This window comes from Aphis gossypii, chromosome 1 (genome assembly GCF_020184175.1).
Source record: "Aphis gossypii isolate Hap1 chromosome 1, ASM2018417v2, whole genome shotgun sequence".
In the NCBI taxonomy this organism is placed as follows: Eukaryota; Metazoa; Arthropoda; class Insecta; order Hemiptera; family Aphididae; genus Aphis; species Aphis gossypii.
In genome coordinates, this window is record NC_065530.1 from 21,778,066 (window position 1) to 21,796,502 (window position 18,437).

Sequence of the window (18,437 nt, forward strand, 5' to 3'; positions counted from 1 at the left end):
TATTGATGGAATTTACATCTCGAAATTAATTTAAAATCGTATTTAATTTTATTTTAAATACTTTCTGCCCTCTGTACCTATACTAATATAAATATATGTTTGTGTTTGAAAATAATGCCTACGAGAACAAATATCAATATAATATTGTGTATATGATTTACAAATAATTTATAGTCAATACGTAAAATAATTCCAAACAGTATTTACGGGCATGCATTGTTGTGTTCAATAACAATAGTAAGAACATGCCACACGCATTGCAGTGCTAGTGGGGTCGTTCACATACACCGATCGAATAAGTGCAGCGCAAAGAAAGTACGTAGATAACGAAGTAAAACTATTGATATCGTATGTTGTACACGGTTGATACATTTTTTTTTTTTAATAATTCAATTTGAAAAACAAAAAAAAATGTATTATGTGACAAAAAATATTTTATCGTAGTATTGAGTATAGTAATTTAGAATTTCAAGGAAAGATTGGTAGCTAACCGGATAAACTTCATTATTACGGATATTGTGTATATAATATCAATATAATATAATATAATATATTATATGTATCGTTAAAAAAAAAAATATGTTTATTGCATATTAATAGTTATGATATTAAATATGTCCACTTCTCCGACAATAATCCGGGTTGTCATCAAAATGCAAATCTATGTTACTCGATTGATGTCGTTGATAATAATAATAATATGATTATGTAAGGACACCAATTTATAATATTATTCGAATAAAATATGGTGACTACAAAAATCTCAAGCGTTAGCACTCCAATTGGACAAGGTAACAGGTTGGCTAATATACTGAAAAATAAAATTGTTTTTCCAACAACTAATGTGACGAATTTTATTCATACGTTAACATTGAATAATTGAAGTTTTTATTGCATTTTTACGCAGTTCATGTAAAACAGTTAAGTATGTATGTAAATTGAATGAAAAAATATATAAATCAAATAAGGTATCTAATATAAAATTGCCTACAGGCTATTATACGTTTTGTATACTGACGTCATGTTTTTTTTTTTTTGTCATTATAATATAATATTTTATATTATGTAGGTACGTACTTATTCAATATGTTATTATGCCACCAGAGTTTTATGATCAAGTATACATACGAAATAAAATAATATCGTTCCATCTCGATCCAACACTATTGGTTATTGTTTGTCTGTGTGGTGTAAAGATTAAGCGCTAGTAAAACTATGAATGATACTAACATCGAACACAACACGTTTATTCTACATAACAAACAGGCTTAATATTATAAACGAGAACGCTTTTGCTGATTAAATGTTTTTGTGATAATCCACATTAACTTGTTGACCATAATATTACTGACCACGTCAAACTCGTATTATGGTCAGTATTTTCGTTTACGGTAGTGTGTTTAATACATAATAATGTTGTATTGTTTTCCGTATTCAAATACGTACCGATTTCTTATGTTTCAAGAGCCAGAACAAACATACCAAAAATACAAGAATATATTCTATGGATATCTTGTCCCTCGCGTAGTTTTTTATTCATTAAAATATTGAATATTCACACTTGGTAAATATATTTGCTATTTACATATTTATATTTACACTTCACATATATCAGTTAAGTTGATGTTTATTTCTATTTACTGAGTTATAAAAAAATTCATAATATTATGGTATGTAACTGTATGTAAATCTACCGACAAGGACAAATTTTCTTTTCGAGTTAATAAAACGCACACTTGGCCGATGGGCCCAAATTTTTATTTTAAGTTTTGACAAATAACAACAATGATTAAATTCCAATTTTAATGTACATAGGTAGTTTATAGATGTTATATGATTATAAAATTATGTATTTGTGTTTTATTTATTATTATATCTAAATAAAGCTTCGACAATGATTGTCGTGGGATGATTTGGGAAGATTAAATTACGTATAGATAACATGGAAAAACAACGTGTGTAACGATGTACACATTATAATATACTAAAATTATATATTAAAATAATAAATGATACGTCAGGATATTCCACTGATTCGACGACGACGATGAATTTGATTCAGTCAGAGATATAGTTGTAGTCCGAGATATTCCTTAAGGATAGAATTTTCTTTGAACTGGTCGTATATAATTATACGACATTGGTAAAAATTCGTTTGATATATTATACACAGGCCCCGCAAGTAGTGCGTATTGGTCCACAATAAATATAGAATAATTTAATTTTGAAGTTGTTATTTTAGATATTATGGACTTAAAATATTGTAAAGCATACTACATAAACACAATTTTAAATTATTTTTTTTACAAATAACATTTTTAATCAACTATATTTTTTGTTCTTTTGTTTAATGATTATATCAATAATTATAATAAATACTCCATAAACTTTAAGTGATGTTTTATTATTAAAAAAGTATATTTTACAAAAAGTAAAAAAAAATGCAATTTTGAATAACAATATTTATTTTGTAAAAACTTGCATAAAGTTATTATATTAAGATAAAAGTAAAAGCAAAAATGTATATTGTTTACATTTATATATGGAGTCTTTAATCAAATAAAAAAAAAAACTCTTTACAATAATTTATTATGTTTTCGGAGAAATAAAAACTGTAAAGTTTAAGTACATTGTGATATCAAATTATACGCTTTTTTTTATGTTTTTAGTATAATGCATGACAAAACAATAGAATTGTTTATTTACTTAATTCGTTCAAATTAAATTGGATTAAAATGAAAATTGATCACGTATTATGTCAATTTATTACGATTCAACAGTTTTATTTGTCAGAAAAATAGAAATATTTTGTTAACTTGTCTTTTTATTGTAATTAGACGCCTATAATATTTTTAACAGTATAAAAAATATCGCATACAAAATTATCAGTATAGTTTAAATTATTGGTTAATAATAATTTGGAATTTTCATACACGTTTATGGTAACTAAAACTAATAGACCTACAATCAATTTTAGTATAAATAAAACAAAATACAACTATTTGAACGCTGTAACGAATAATCGCCTATAGCATAATATTGAATAATGATCTATACCCCATGGTATTTTGTTATTCACGCCTATTGTAATTTAAATGTGTTAGTCACATACAATTCAAGTCGAGTAGGCACCTGACTCAAATAATATAAACAAATAGTGAATTTCATAGTTGTCGGAAAAAATATGATTTATAGTTACATATTAATATTATTCCTTTAAGGGATTCGTTCATTTTCTCACGAACATGTCATTTATGACCATGAACCGCTTACTGTTAGAATGCACAGTGCAGAGTTGCGTTAGACATTTTATCTCATATTATTATAAGTTTATTTAGTCAGCAACAATATAATATGTGTAAATAAATACGCAAGAGTGTATAACTAGTGCGTATCATTTCTGAATATTATAGTATAAGGACTAATATTATTGTGAATTGTACGCAATCGGAGTTGATCGAGATAGCAATAAGATATAAGTAGACATAAGACAAAAACAAAGAATTTTTATCAACTACTAAAATAGTTTTAAATACTTGAAGTTATTTTTAACAAGGTATGTGTATTGGAATATTGATTGTATGCTCCTTTCAAGTTTTAACTAATAACACATCGAGAATCCTTAAACATAATGACTTAAATTTTTTTAATAAAATAATAAATAATTTTATCAATAAAAACATATTCAAAATACATTATAATACAGAGCATTATGAACATTTTGTTCCGATGCGTTTGGTCCGAGGACTTGTATCGTTTTAATTGTCAGAAAACTTAAAATTTGGAGGAGATATTAATATACGTATGTATATGGTATTCTTGATAAATCACTCTCGAGGTCGTCAGATAGAGGTATATTCGTTTACTGGCAGCGAATTCATTTATTTCTTATCGTTTTAATGTTAATTTTTCGCAGCCAACGGCACTGTCTTAATGTAACAGTCGTATATGACTGTGTGTTTTGGCGAGAACCGCCCGCAGTGATTTATGATAATACATTACGGCATAACGACTGTTTCTACCATCTGTTTGTGTCATTCGCGAGATGTGTATAGGTACACATTGTACGGTGTGTACTATAGGTACGCGAAACGCCCGACACAAAACATAATAAACCTGTCAGTAAAGTCACGGAAGGTTCGATGTTTTTAAAATGGCAAACCCAACGGCATTTGCTTTAAAATCCGTAAGAGTACATTTAATAATATAATCTTTTCTGTGCGCAAACGATGCTAATAAATTTTAAATAAATTGGACGTGGAACAACGTGACGTTAATAACAGGTTAGGTTTAGCGTGTCCATCTGAAATCGTTCGGTGGCTGCGACCGTTTGATTTTATAACGAACAGCGTATCGTATTTTATTTTATCGTCACCACGAGTAATATAGAGTTAGATGTCGTATTACGAAAAAAAAAAACATCTACTGACAACCAAATTACGTCTAAATGGACTAGAACAAATTAATGAGTTTAGAATATTTATTTTTATTTTTTGTACCGAATTATACACTATATCTATAGTATTTTATTTTTAGAAAATTTATGTAACAGTATTAATAACGATCATTAAAAAATATATATTATAAAAAGTTAGTAGCTATGATTATTTTTTGATTTTAATCGAAATAGATTTATTTATATTGTACACGTTGATATTTTTGATGAAACACCATCCTAAAAGATATTTATAACACTTAAAAATTCATCATGGAAATATTTTTTTTAAATTCCTTGAAAATAAGTAGTATTCTGACTATAATAAAATAAAGGTATAAAAAAAAATGCAATATTTGTTATACCTTTAAAAAAAATATTTATAAAATTTAATATTATTAAAAATAATGCTATAGTAATATTATTATATGATACTTTATAAAATTTTAGTTAGATATATTTTAAACGATAATACATTATTATTACTGGCTAATTATTTTTTAATTAAATAAAATCCGTTTAAAAAAATGTCTACAAACTTTTAATTAAGAATGTAAAGCAAGAAAAAATATATTTTAAGTAACAAATTACAACCTCTATAGATTTAAATAACTGAAAATGTTGTTTAAGATACAAAAGATACGTAATTACTAGAGTTTAAAAAAAAAATCGTCTGTTATTTTTAGACTTGATTTATGATATGTATTTGGATTACAATTCATTATTATAATACTGTAAGTACAATTATTAATCATAAATGTTGAATATTTCAAATTACAATGAAACTAAATACTGGATCTGTGGGAATAAGAAAATACCGAAAGCGTATCTAACTAGATTTTCTCGACCCCAGGTGGTATCCGGCAATAGTTTAAATGCACCATTCTGAAAATTCTACAGATTACAACGTATTAGTAACAAAATAGTTATATTTGAAATGCGATTTCGATAAAAATAATTGTCATATTAATATAACATTATGTCTGTAACTTAATCTCCACAGCTTAAGGTTATTATTTCCGGAAACAGTATGTTATTCGTTTTTATTTGCACTTACTCGCTCTCTCAGTTCGCTTGCCACGTGCTTGTTGGAACTTATACAACTTAACGTTGAGTGGGCGAGGTGATTACTCGTTTTATCAACACGACCAAGTCAAAAATTTAAATGGCGCGACTCGTGCACAATGCTTTTGAATTACCGTAAGAAACGTTTTATAGTGTATGTACTTACAACTGCAGTAATGTGCAGTACCTACACATTTCACACTCACATAAAATAGGTATCATAATGGTGGTAACCGGTTCTCGCGTTATAGTGGTTTCACGCATCTCCGAGTCGTCGGAAAGTGTTTGCCGATTAATAATAATATTCCTTTCGGTTTTCCGAAACCGGTTGACCGTTGAACCTACAGACGATAGGGCACCGTTGCTAAGGTGCTATTCGTATAAAACAATACCTATGCACACGGCCTGCGAGAAAAAAAATCGTATGCGCTTGTAGTTAGATCATAAAAATCACCGCAACAGTTATACGAAGGAGAAATAAATCACGAGAGAACGTACGGTGCGTAACTTCGGCGTTTTGAATATTGTCCGCAATTCAACGGGATGTGAGTAGTTAATACCGCATTCCAATAATTATTATACTACTTAGGAATAGCGTGAACAGTGGATACTTATTCTACCAAATTCAGTGATTGATATAAGTAGGTATAGAGTATTTTCGAATAGTATTCATATTGGTTAGTCTTACTTAATAAAAAAAATAAACTTTAACGAAAATCTTCGCGTCTATCTAGTCATAAAAACACCGATAAAATACTTGAATTTGCTGATTCATGATGCAATTTTGAAGAAAAATGTCCGACTCACGGGATGTTGTCATCGCTTTAACGCCAAACAAAAGAATACATCGAAGTAATGGATTTTCCTCTCTACATAATGTTCTCTTCTCTAAGCTTTTATGATAATAACTAAAGTAAGGAGAAAAAAAATGTAAAGCACAATATCGGGGGTCCGGGGTTGAAGTGGGTTTTGTTCGTGCCAACCGTATCGAGGAAAAACAATGATAATGACTAGCGCGGTCTTTGGTTAACGGTTCCCTTCTATCTTGACAAAAGGTGATCTAAGAGAAGTATTTTATTTACTTTTTTATTTTTAAAAACGAATTACACGAAAAGCGTTTCGCTATCATATCGAATTGTCGTTTTTTGTCGCTTACTTTAATCAGATTTTAAAATAAAAACATTGAAATCAATTGATAGTGTAAATATTATATTAGAATAGTATTAAACAGTTTATTTTTTTTATTGTGTTCTGTAATCGTGCATCATTTCATCAGATATTTTTATATTTTATTAAACAGAAAAATATTTTTTGATAAAACAAGTCCATTTTATTATAACTGGTAATAATAATATTTTACGACGATTACAAATTTGTAAAATATCTATACATCAAAAATGATTTGATACAAAAAAATCATTAAATTCTAATCTTATTATTTATCTTATATTACCTACAAATTAAGTTATTTTCTACTGTGTTATAATTAATAAGCGGTGTCACAATGAGATTCAAAAGTCCCGATAAAATAATATATGCGTAAAAAAATAATATTAATATAAATTAGTTTTTTGTAATACACGCATATTGAAATAGTCAAATTAAAAAAATCTATATAACATTAATAATAAATGTCTAAATATACACTAGAAAGTTGATTAGAATTCATAATACAGGTTTACTTGTGGGAGTTGAGTTAAATTATCTAATACATGATAATTAAATAAATACCAATCTGTCGTAATGGATTTGATATTAAAAATTAATTATATGATTCAGTGAAATAATAATATTTTGAGAGTACAAGTAAATTGATTATAAATAGTTTTATTTATAACTTATATACAATTATTATTATGTCGATGTAAATTATATTCAATTATAACATATTTTATCAGAAATCTGAAATAAGCGACACCATCAAACGTTTTTGTAGCGAATTACCATTTACATTTTAAACTACGGATTACTAAAATTAACTTTTGATCTTTACAATCGGTTAATCGAGTAAAAAGTAAATGCATGTAATAAATAATAATTATTAATGACAATGAAGTTATTAAACTATATGTTTATGATTTAGCTAAAAAAAAATCATTGAATTTAAGTTCATAAATATATATATATATTTATGATTTAGCTAATAAAATATTGTGTTTGAGTTTTATTTGATAATCATTTTCATTTCTTATGAACAATTATTATTTACCTAGCTATAATGCGTTTTATTATATTGATATAATATATAAGGGTTAAATTTTAAAATGTACTGCAGTTATTGGGTATAATCAAATTATGATAACGACATGACGTACAATGCTTTAGTACTTAATACTTTACATGATAATATAGAAACTGTGAAAAATGTATAACTAGTGACTATAGTACCTAGATATTAAAATCAAACGAATTCCGTATAATATTACAATAATAACTATTAAGACGTTAAAAAAGGAAAATCCATTGCCAGTGGACGTAATAAAATCCCTTTATCTTTGACTAAGCCCCTTTGTGAATCTTATTTATTGCTCCGAGCATGGTCTAAAAATGGCGAGGAAAAGCGTGGAAACTGTACAGTAGGACTCTTCAACAATATTTATAGGTCGTTGTTTTTGGATCCAGGACACGATGAAGGGGCTTAAAAAAAATAAAAGTGTAAATTATTCGATAATGGCTGTTTTTTTTCAAAAGTCTAACTTTTATTTTTAAAATGTGAAAAAAATTAGCTTTGAGTTTTAAATTACTACAAAATAAGAAATTTTAATACCATCATATAAGAATAGTTTTAATAATTAGGGTTATGCGTACCTACACAATGTTGGTATACTTTCGGTAGACGCAATGATTATTGAAACTATTTTTATGAACCTTTTAATGTAAAGAAAATTTATAAAGTTATAAAATATATCCACATGAGTAATAAACACTTAAAAAAATGTGAAGAATTTTCATACTGAATTTAAAGCCTCTTCAGTTTATACCACATCAAATAAAATTACTACTCAATTTATAAAATATTATATATTTTTTAAAACGTATTAAAATATTGAGAATGCAGTTGTTAAAATTATTATGTATTAAGAAATTAATATTCTAATGTGTTGAATTTAATCATGTCTTAATTAATATAATTTAAATATATAAGCTATGGATGCTGTTTGATATCTATTCATTTTTAAAAATATTAACGTATGATGTGGTTGAGTCCACATTGTTTGTATAATAAGACTGTATTTTAAAAATATTTTTTATTAACAAAATATTGTTTTTATACATAACTATATTTTTTTTACTTTTATACAAACGTCATATGTTTTAAGACTAACTACGGAGAATTTTTAAAGATAAATAGTTGAGCTTATACATTATACTAGATACAACAATTTTATAAAATCCATACATAACTTAAATAATTAAACGTAAATGCATTTTTTTACCAGTAGTACACGGATAATTGAAAAAACAAATAATTTAATTATTAAATTTAATATTTATAAATCATTAATGCATTTTTGTATATAAGCTTAATATTGTTATAAGAGTAATAAATTATAACTTTTAAAGGTTGAATATTTTTAGTACCTATGTATCTATCTTAGTAATAGTATATATTTTTGTTTAGTATATTAGGAGAAATTTCAGTGTTTGTTATGTTATTATGTTGTCAAAATTTAAGTTATTAAACATATAATAAGCGAAAATAATAATAAATCAAAATATTATATAATAAACGTAAGCACTTGGATATCATAAATAAATATTGATCTACAAGATAATTTGGTTTTGATTAGTGCGATAATATAATAATTATAAATAAACACTAACATTTGGCTTGGCACATCGATTGATCATTATTGGATTACACGGGATTTTATATTAAATACTACGTTTTGAGTTCGTTATTTATTCGATATCTTGAACCGGTTTCAATAATTGCTGGGCGTACGCACCGAAAGGAAAACAATAGGATGAATGATGTCAGAAATATCGTGTCAGTATTTTTTTTTTATTTTAACAAGACGAATATCGAACATGAATACATTAAGATTATAATCGTTACTCAAGCACAGATTAAATTAAACGATTATGTTGATCATACCTTTTTTTTGTTATATAATATTATGAACTAATTCGAGTTTCGGGTCCATTAATTCGAGTGTGGATAAAACAGTACATTATTATCGCCGAGAGTACACGTCTATAGTCATATATTTTCGGTCGTATTCTCTCGTACAAACGTACATCGCGTTGCGGTAAACGATACGGAAATAATTGATACTTTACTCATACTAAAATGTTTACTCTGACTTTCCGTTCACTGGTGTTATTGTAAAACTGACAAATTGATTTTGAGTAACGGCGACGAGAGCCTATAATTTGTTTAAAAATCGTGTGTGGATATTCAGCGTATGTTTTAATTTATCAACTAACGTACCTAGGTGATGTTTATATTACAAATGATTTATTATTAATTATAATTCGATTATTTCGGTGATTGATTAGAAACGTATTTGATGTTTAATTACTTTTAATTTTTGTACACGTTAAATTTATTACAGCTAACGATGAAATAAATTATTTAAAACATTTAAAATATACGTCGAATTATTACTATTACTATTATTATTAGGTATTCAATAAACTGACAATTAATTATGGTGCAGTGTTTGAAGCTAACGTGATGCCGACATACTGTCGTCATTGGTAAATGGTAATAATATAGTCATCAACCGGAACAGAATTGGCTATGATTCATTATTTACATACATTATGATTTCAAACCCATCCCGTAATCGACCATACCTATTTATTTATGATCTAATAAAATTGTAATGCAGTATGATTTAATACAAGGCATATCACGCCCGATATTCCATTACTATTCTATTAGCTAAATTGAATAGTAAGTATCTATAAACTTCCATTGCACACCTCTAGCTGATATTTTTCTAAAGAAACACCGTGTAAAATCGATACTTATTACTTTACAAGTCCGATGTGAACATCAAAACCATAATGTAATGGGAACTCGTATTACTATTTTTACGCATCCCTACGATAAAACGACTTGTGAAAAAAAATATCATTGAAATAATGAAACAATAACAAGAATAAATTATTTAATAACTAATATATTGCGGCATATTGAGTTTTAAATTGTTTAAATCAGTAAATAATATGATTGAAAATAGAAACGATGATTTTAAAAACTCAGATGGAATACATACCTAAAGTATATTCTATTTTTCTTATTATGTACGCGAGTGTTGCACACTGTTATATGTACCAATACTCATAAACTTCACTAGTATAGGCAACCTCAGGCATTTTTACTATATACTTTGGAGTCAACATAATTTTTCAATAATATTCGTAATATTATCGTTTTTTTTTTTGTTTTTTTACTTAATACGCGTTCAAATAAAAAAATGTTTTTAAACCGATATTATTATTATTATTTTTCATAACAACATGGTCAAGGTAAAAATATTCATAAATATTAATCAATTATTGATTTTTTTTCTTTTATTACTTATAGACAATGAACGTACAAAGGATATTTTTAAATTAAACACAAATAATAAAACCAATTGATTGATTTGTCAAACCTTTTATAGAAAATGAATTAAGTGAAAATATTTTATTGGCTATCGAAATGATTATACTTCAATGTTTTTAAAATAATGTTGGTACACGATTTTAATTTTATTTGTAACATATCAACGATAATGAGTTATTGTAAAATTATTAATTTTTTATTTTTTTTGGATTAAACCAGTAATCTTTCATAGTGTTTAATAATTATGCAATTCATGTTATTCGTAATATTATGCAGAATGTTATATGAAACATGTAATATAATTCTACCAAATTCAACAATTATTTCTAATATTATAACGATTTGTCCGTCAATATTAAAATTATTTAGTGAATATAATCTAAATAAAATTATTCATACAACAAAAATAAATTATAAAACTAGTAATAAGTAACTTAAATTGATTCATGAATAACATGTTGAAATATATTTTAACGACAACAATTTTGTTTTACAATAGATTATAAATAATATTATGTAGTACTAAAAATTAAAAGAAAATTTCTATGCCAACACACTTTAAACTTAAATAGTTGTGCCTTATACTCGTATAGATGAATATTCCAAATTAATTTAATGGTTAAATAGCGTATAATAAATAACATCACACGCTTCAGAAATCAAAGGTCATATTTAATTATTGTTAAGATGTAAGACAATGCAAGACGACACATCAAAAGAACAATATGAAGAATAACATTTTTATCTAACATATATTATTTAAAACCATTGAAACACAAATCAATTTCTAATTATCAGAGTGTGAATAAGGTAGGTAATAACTATTTATTTATAATTGAATATAACATTGAACAAACACATACTTACTCCAGTTTTTAAATGTAATACATAATATTATCAAACAGGAAAACTTATTTAATTGTATCAAATAAATATAAATAAATAATTTAATGTGTTGATACTGAACGTATAAATAACTTCAAATGATTTATACAAAACGTATTGTTCAATAAATTCTTTTCAATTATTAAATACAAATTTAATTTTCTGACGGTTGATTGTTATTTGCTGATTATATATTATAGTAAGCCCTTAAGCTAGTATAACATAATAATAAATGTAATGAAATATACAGAATATATAGCTGCATGTAGGTTGTATGATGTGTTTTAATATACATTAATATTCAATAAATAAATTTAAATTTTAAACCATAAAGAACTGAGTAATTTTAATTCCGAATTTGTTAGTGTTGTATCAATATATATATTTAATAACGATTTAGAAATATTGCAAATAGCTGAGTTCGATTTGTATGCAAATTAATATGAAACTTTTTTTAACTTATACAAAACTAGATATTATGATAAATACAACTGTCTACTGTTAGTTCTTAAGATTTGATAACAATCCAATTATTGCACTTAGTTTTTACTTATTTTATATTAAGCTATTAAAATTACTTATCTATGACTATAATGTTTAAGGTTATTGAAGTAGGTTAATGCATTAAACATTCAACTTAGACACAATAATATGTTTTTTAAGTAGAGAATTATAAAAAGTCAATATATAAATATAATATGTAAACGATAACTATAGGGGTAAAGAGTTGAAATAAAAATGATTTGGTCTTGAGAAAAAAATATAAAATAGTGTAGGTACATAAGTATATTATATTGTTATCAGATATTTAAAAAAATGTCAATGTTAATAGTAAAAAATATTTATTAGATTTGTAGTTAAAACAGTTTATTAATATAATTTGAATAAAACATATTACAATTTAATTTCATAAATTTATTTACAATTATATTATTATTATTATTTTATTTTATTTTATACCCAATATTGGGTAAATAAAATTGTAGGTATATAGTATATTAAGTAAAACAAAAATTAGATTTATCGCAATTATAATTATATTTTATTAGAGGAAACTATACATAAATAATGATTTGAATATTAAAATAGAAACTTTACTTTAGAACTATTAGATAATATTATGTAATAACTAATTTTAATTTAATGTAAAATATAATAATGACTGAAATATAAAAGTTAGAAATGTATTTTGTATGCGATTTAACAAGATATAACTCCGATATTTCCAGCATGAACATTGTTGTTTTAATTAGTGTATTTATTATAATATATTTGTAATATCATTTAAGAATGTATTAGTTATAAATGTTTTATCATATTTGAGATATCATAAAAAAAAATATAAAAGGTACTTATCAATATTTTTATAAGTCACGTAATAGTATCGAAAGTACGAATGTAGAAACAATAAAATATCAGATTTTTAAGGTATGTCGTATTATAACATATTAATGATTAATAAATTTCATATATACGAGCTTTTGTAATAAAAATAATAAAACTCTATTTTTTTTTTTTACAAAGCTTTTACGACCTTTGTGGTAACATTGTATTTGTTTGACATTAAAAAAAAAAAAAAAAACCATTTTCTAAGCACCCACTAGTATTCTTGTGATTTATTTTCACATATTAAAAAGATACCAGAAATACGTACGATATATATTTATAGTCGATGTGCTATCAGACAACCAGCCAATATATTGCGAGTTAATAAATAACGTGACGACAAAACTGCACAGTATGTTCTATGTTCTATGTTCGTAATATTTCAAATTCGATTTAAAGATTTGAACACAAAGGATAGAATTCAAATACTATTAAAAATAAGAATTATCGTGTTTATCGTGTTATTGACATGTCTTAAGAATAAATATTATAAATTACTTGATATATATATATATATAGGTAGCTACAATATACAATATGCTCTGAGTATCAAATTGTAAATGCATTTAAAATATTATCATACTAATTAAGTCTCAAGATTATAAAAGAAGAACTTATAAATAAAATTAATGTATTTAACAGTATAATTTTAAACTCTTGAGTCTGTCATACTACACCATTATGAAACGAAACTTGAGATAAAAATAGTATTTCTTACTGCCTATATAATGACTATAATCAACTTTAAACGATATGAATAATATTATTAACACGTATACTGAAAAATTACTCATTTAATTTGAAAATTATTTAACAATCGAGAGAGAATTAATATTTATATGTAGAAGGTTAAACCAGATCATTAAAATATTACCTAATTCATAATTGTTAAAATAACGATATTAGGGAGTGTTTCTCTACTATAAAGGTAAATTAATTACCGATATTTTCCTAACGGTTAAAAATTCTATAAGGTAAAATAAAGAATCAAATAATAATAATATCTAATCACATAGGATACAAAATTATTAAACTTCCTTAAGAAGACAATAATTGTTTTACGTTTTGTAGTATAAAATTTTGATAATATTAAATTTTAATTATACGCACTTTGCAAATATTTCAATATCTTAACTATCCTATAACATGTCCATAACAGGCATTAAAATATAATCATAAAAGAATAACTATATTACACATATTTTTACGTTTTACTCGAACTACGTAGAAGTCTGTGCATTGTATTGTAAATCACAAGAATATGTTGTTTAAAGGTTTCATTATATTTAGTTATGAAAATGTATACTTATCGTCTAAAATATAAATACTTAGTCAAAATATTATAGTACACACAAAATAATTCTTACTAAGTGAACAAAAATATCTTACATTTTAACTCATTAATATAGCTAATATAATACTCTAATGTCAACATGTTATAATTTATATTGAGCCTTATTAAATTTACAGCTTGAATTGTTTTAGTTAAAAAAATTGAACATAATAAATGCATATAAGTCTATACTGTCTAACAATAATTTTATTGTAAAATGTTAGAATTTTTTATCTGGTATATTTCTATAAATCATAATAATATAATACATAACAAGTATTATATTTGAATACATTACAGTATGGAAATGTTAAGTTTTAAATAATATTTAAAACGTTCCGTTAGTAGTATTCTGACATTTAGAGTTATGCATACAAAATTCAAAAATGACAATAAGATAGGTGTAATTTTTCCCATACAGAAATGAGTTATGCGAACTGTAGACAAGTTTTATATTAATGTCTTTTGACTATAATTTATAGTTTTCATATTATGTTTTGTTTATAAGATTAATAGAATAAAAATAATTTCATAAAATACATGTAGGTACATTCAAAATCAAAAAATGTTTGTTATGAAATATTAGATTTATATTTGAATCATTCAACTTTATAAATAATCGGTATGCCTCATGTGTATATTTTATATTCAAGAACTTTATTGTTGATTTAGTAACACTCCTTCAAGTTATTACATACCACTGAATTATATGTAACTATGCTAGTTATGGTAAAATCGATATTGTAGACGTCTATTTTGCTAATAATAAAAAAATACAGAAAGCAAAAGAAAGCACTGGAAAATCGGATACTCGAGTACGTCGTAAAAAAAATGTCATAATAATATATTCTTAGAATTACGAGAGAAAAATATACTTAATGTGTGTGTCTGGCGACGGGTACAAGGAACTAATAAACTTTATTGTTTGCCGTGGGACAAACATAGTACCAATTTAATATGAAAATTCAAAAGACAAAGTGTCGGTAAACGGGTGTATATTATAATAATATTACATACACACAATAATAATTATATGTACCTGTGCTATAATACGTGTGTACGCATAAATGTTGCGTGACGAAGACGCGTGTCGAGGGCAGTAATCTTCGAAAGATATAAACTATAAGTATACGTCACACTAAATTATGTATATATTTTTGTCACATTAATTTATAGTAAAACGTGGGGTGATGTACATTTTACATGGATGTATTATGCCTTGGCGTTGGCATTCTACGGTGAAATAATATAAAACAATGTCGTTTTTAAGGAATTATACTATTCGTCTCGGTGTGATTAAATAAAAGTCTAGCCAAATTAAAAAAATAAATTCTAGACATTTTATCAAACGCCAACTGTGGATTTGGCTGAGAGAAGCATCTTATTCATGAAATATTTCTAGTCATTCATTAGCGACCGAAGATTATGCATAAAATAAAACATACGATAATGTAATAAATAATTTTAAAAAAAAACTCGACCACTGACTTTCATAACGATACCATGAGAGGAAATATAAATAATAGACGTTTAATTAAGTAATAAGTAGATTAACAATATATAAATAATATTCAACCTGTAACTAAATATTAGCATAACATCTTTAATCACTTGTGAGTTAAATGGATACGTATGTCTGCTATTGAAAAAATATTAACAGGCCTAACAAACCTCGCGAAATATTAACGAGTTCTTGGGTATATCTACTATAGAGTAGTAATAATATAGTATACTGTTCTTCAGCAGTTCACGTGATCCTCGTCTAACATGACCAGACCTTTACTCATACGTATTATAATAAGACATTACGACATTTCTAAAAAAACGATTATACGGATAAAATAAACTACAAAGACTATGGTAATAATAAAGTCGTCGTTCGCATTCCTGGACTTGGCCAAATACATATATACATACGACGGTCGGACAAAATCGTTTGATCTGTATAATACAGAGACAATAGTTTAACGATTCGTCGAAACGCGTGACTTACGTCATGTCTCGGCGGCGGTGCACGTGCGCCTGAGACCACGTGTTGGCCGGCCGGCCGGTGGAGGCGGTGAATTCGTCGGATAAGGTGTGTGTAGTGGCGGTGGTGGAGGTAGATGTGGTGTCGTCGGTGGTGGCGGTGCGCCGAAGACGTTATTTCTCCGCACGAGGATATTATCCCTTCGGAAGGGCCGCGCTTGCGCGATCCCGATCGACAGGATCTATATATGCGGTTTAAAAAAATAAAAAATAAAAAAAGCACCAGAAAGCTCACTGGAAACACGACTTTGGGACGGCTACCGGAGACGCACGGACGTGACGGTCAGGGGCAGCGTGCGGACAGGGTGGTGTACACGGGTGGGTGCTCGCGGGTGGCTGTGGGACGAGCGAGAGGAGAGGGTCCTGCGAGAGAGGACACGGCACACGACAACACGACGATAACGACGACGACTACAACGATACACACGGCGGGCTGCGCAGCACACGGCGTTACCACAATACAACACGTCGATAGTTTGCCGGCAACTGAGAGCCGACCGATACACACACGCACCGCACACGTACACATACGCACACGCGAGACCCACCGCCGCCGACGCCGCCGCCGCCGGAGCTGAGCACGCGGTCCTATACGTGCCTCCACCGCGGACGTTCTCTCCGCCGTGCCGTAGTCGCTTACGCCGTCCCTCGGCGACTGCACCTCCCCGCGAATCGCGAACGCCCGCGACAAGCTCGCAAAACTGTTATACGAAAACACGAAGGAATTCCGTTTTTCTTCGTCCCCTCCCCCCCATCACCTTCCATTCCACCGTTATACCTTCGCGAAATCTCTCGCGAGAGTACCCCCTCGCCATCGTAGCAAAAAACAATAATCATAATATGTGCTACTCTCGCGGGTGACGGTTTCAAACGAAACGCTGACTGACGGCACTCGACAAGCGTATTTAATATTGTATTATTCGTATTTTGGACTGTAGACACCGTGTGGATAATAATAATAATAATAATACCGTGTGCTCGGGGAGGACGAGAAAAGTCGGACAGCCGAGCTCGCGAAATTAATTTGCTCGAGTTTTCCTGCAGACGTACCTACAACGGTATTGTAAGACTATATTATCAAAAAAAAAAAATAATAAGCGTTTAACTGAAAGCCAAAGTTAAAAGAAAACAATTATTCATTTCATTTTATTTTTATTTTTTTATAATTTTAAACAGGTAGTCGATAGCTGATTTCTACCTTTACATGCACACTCGCACACGCAAACGCACAATCGTGAATTCCGGTGGATCATGCGATTCTACAACAGTTTCCAATCTCTGACCACCCACCCACGCACGCCAATCCGGTTTCAAGACGAATATAATAGTAATACACTAATGAGACATCCAACAAGTGTTCGTGTTGCAATAGCCACCGATGTTACGTCGTCTATAAAAATTTTTCGACTTTACAATATCCGCATGGATTTCGTTCGATGTGCCATCCGATATCCGTCGCGTGTCGCTTACTCGTTAACCGAATATTATGAGTTTTTGGCTGTTTGAATAATATTTTTATTTATGAATTAATTATTGAATAAACGTTTAAACGTTACGAATTGTTTAACTAAATTTTAAAATATCGAAATCGACAAAAAAAAAAAAATGAAATTAGAATAATATTATGTTACATTATGCACGTAAGATTTACCGAAACGCCGTACTATTAAAAATCTAACTCATATCTATAATCACGTGTTTGCTTGAACGGAATATTTTTATTTCTATTTTAACCGCATCATGAG

The 18,437-nt window shown here is 27.5% G+C and overlaps 1 protein-coding gene across 1 annotated transcript in view; it reads right to left on the reverse strand.

Moving 5' to 3' along the window:
• LOC114130372 (collagen alpha-1(XV) chain) overlaps window positions 1-17,186 on the reverse strand; it is a 245,455-nt gene extending 228,269 nt beyond the window's left edge. Inside the window, 1 exon segment of the mRNA XM_050198517.1 lies at window positions 16,658-17,186. Coding sequence (XP_050054474.1) covers window positions 16,658-16,662 — 5 coding nt within the window. The 5' untranslated portion in view covers window positions 16,663-17,186.
• Window positions 17,187-18,437: the final 1,251 nt, after the last annotated feature.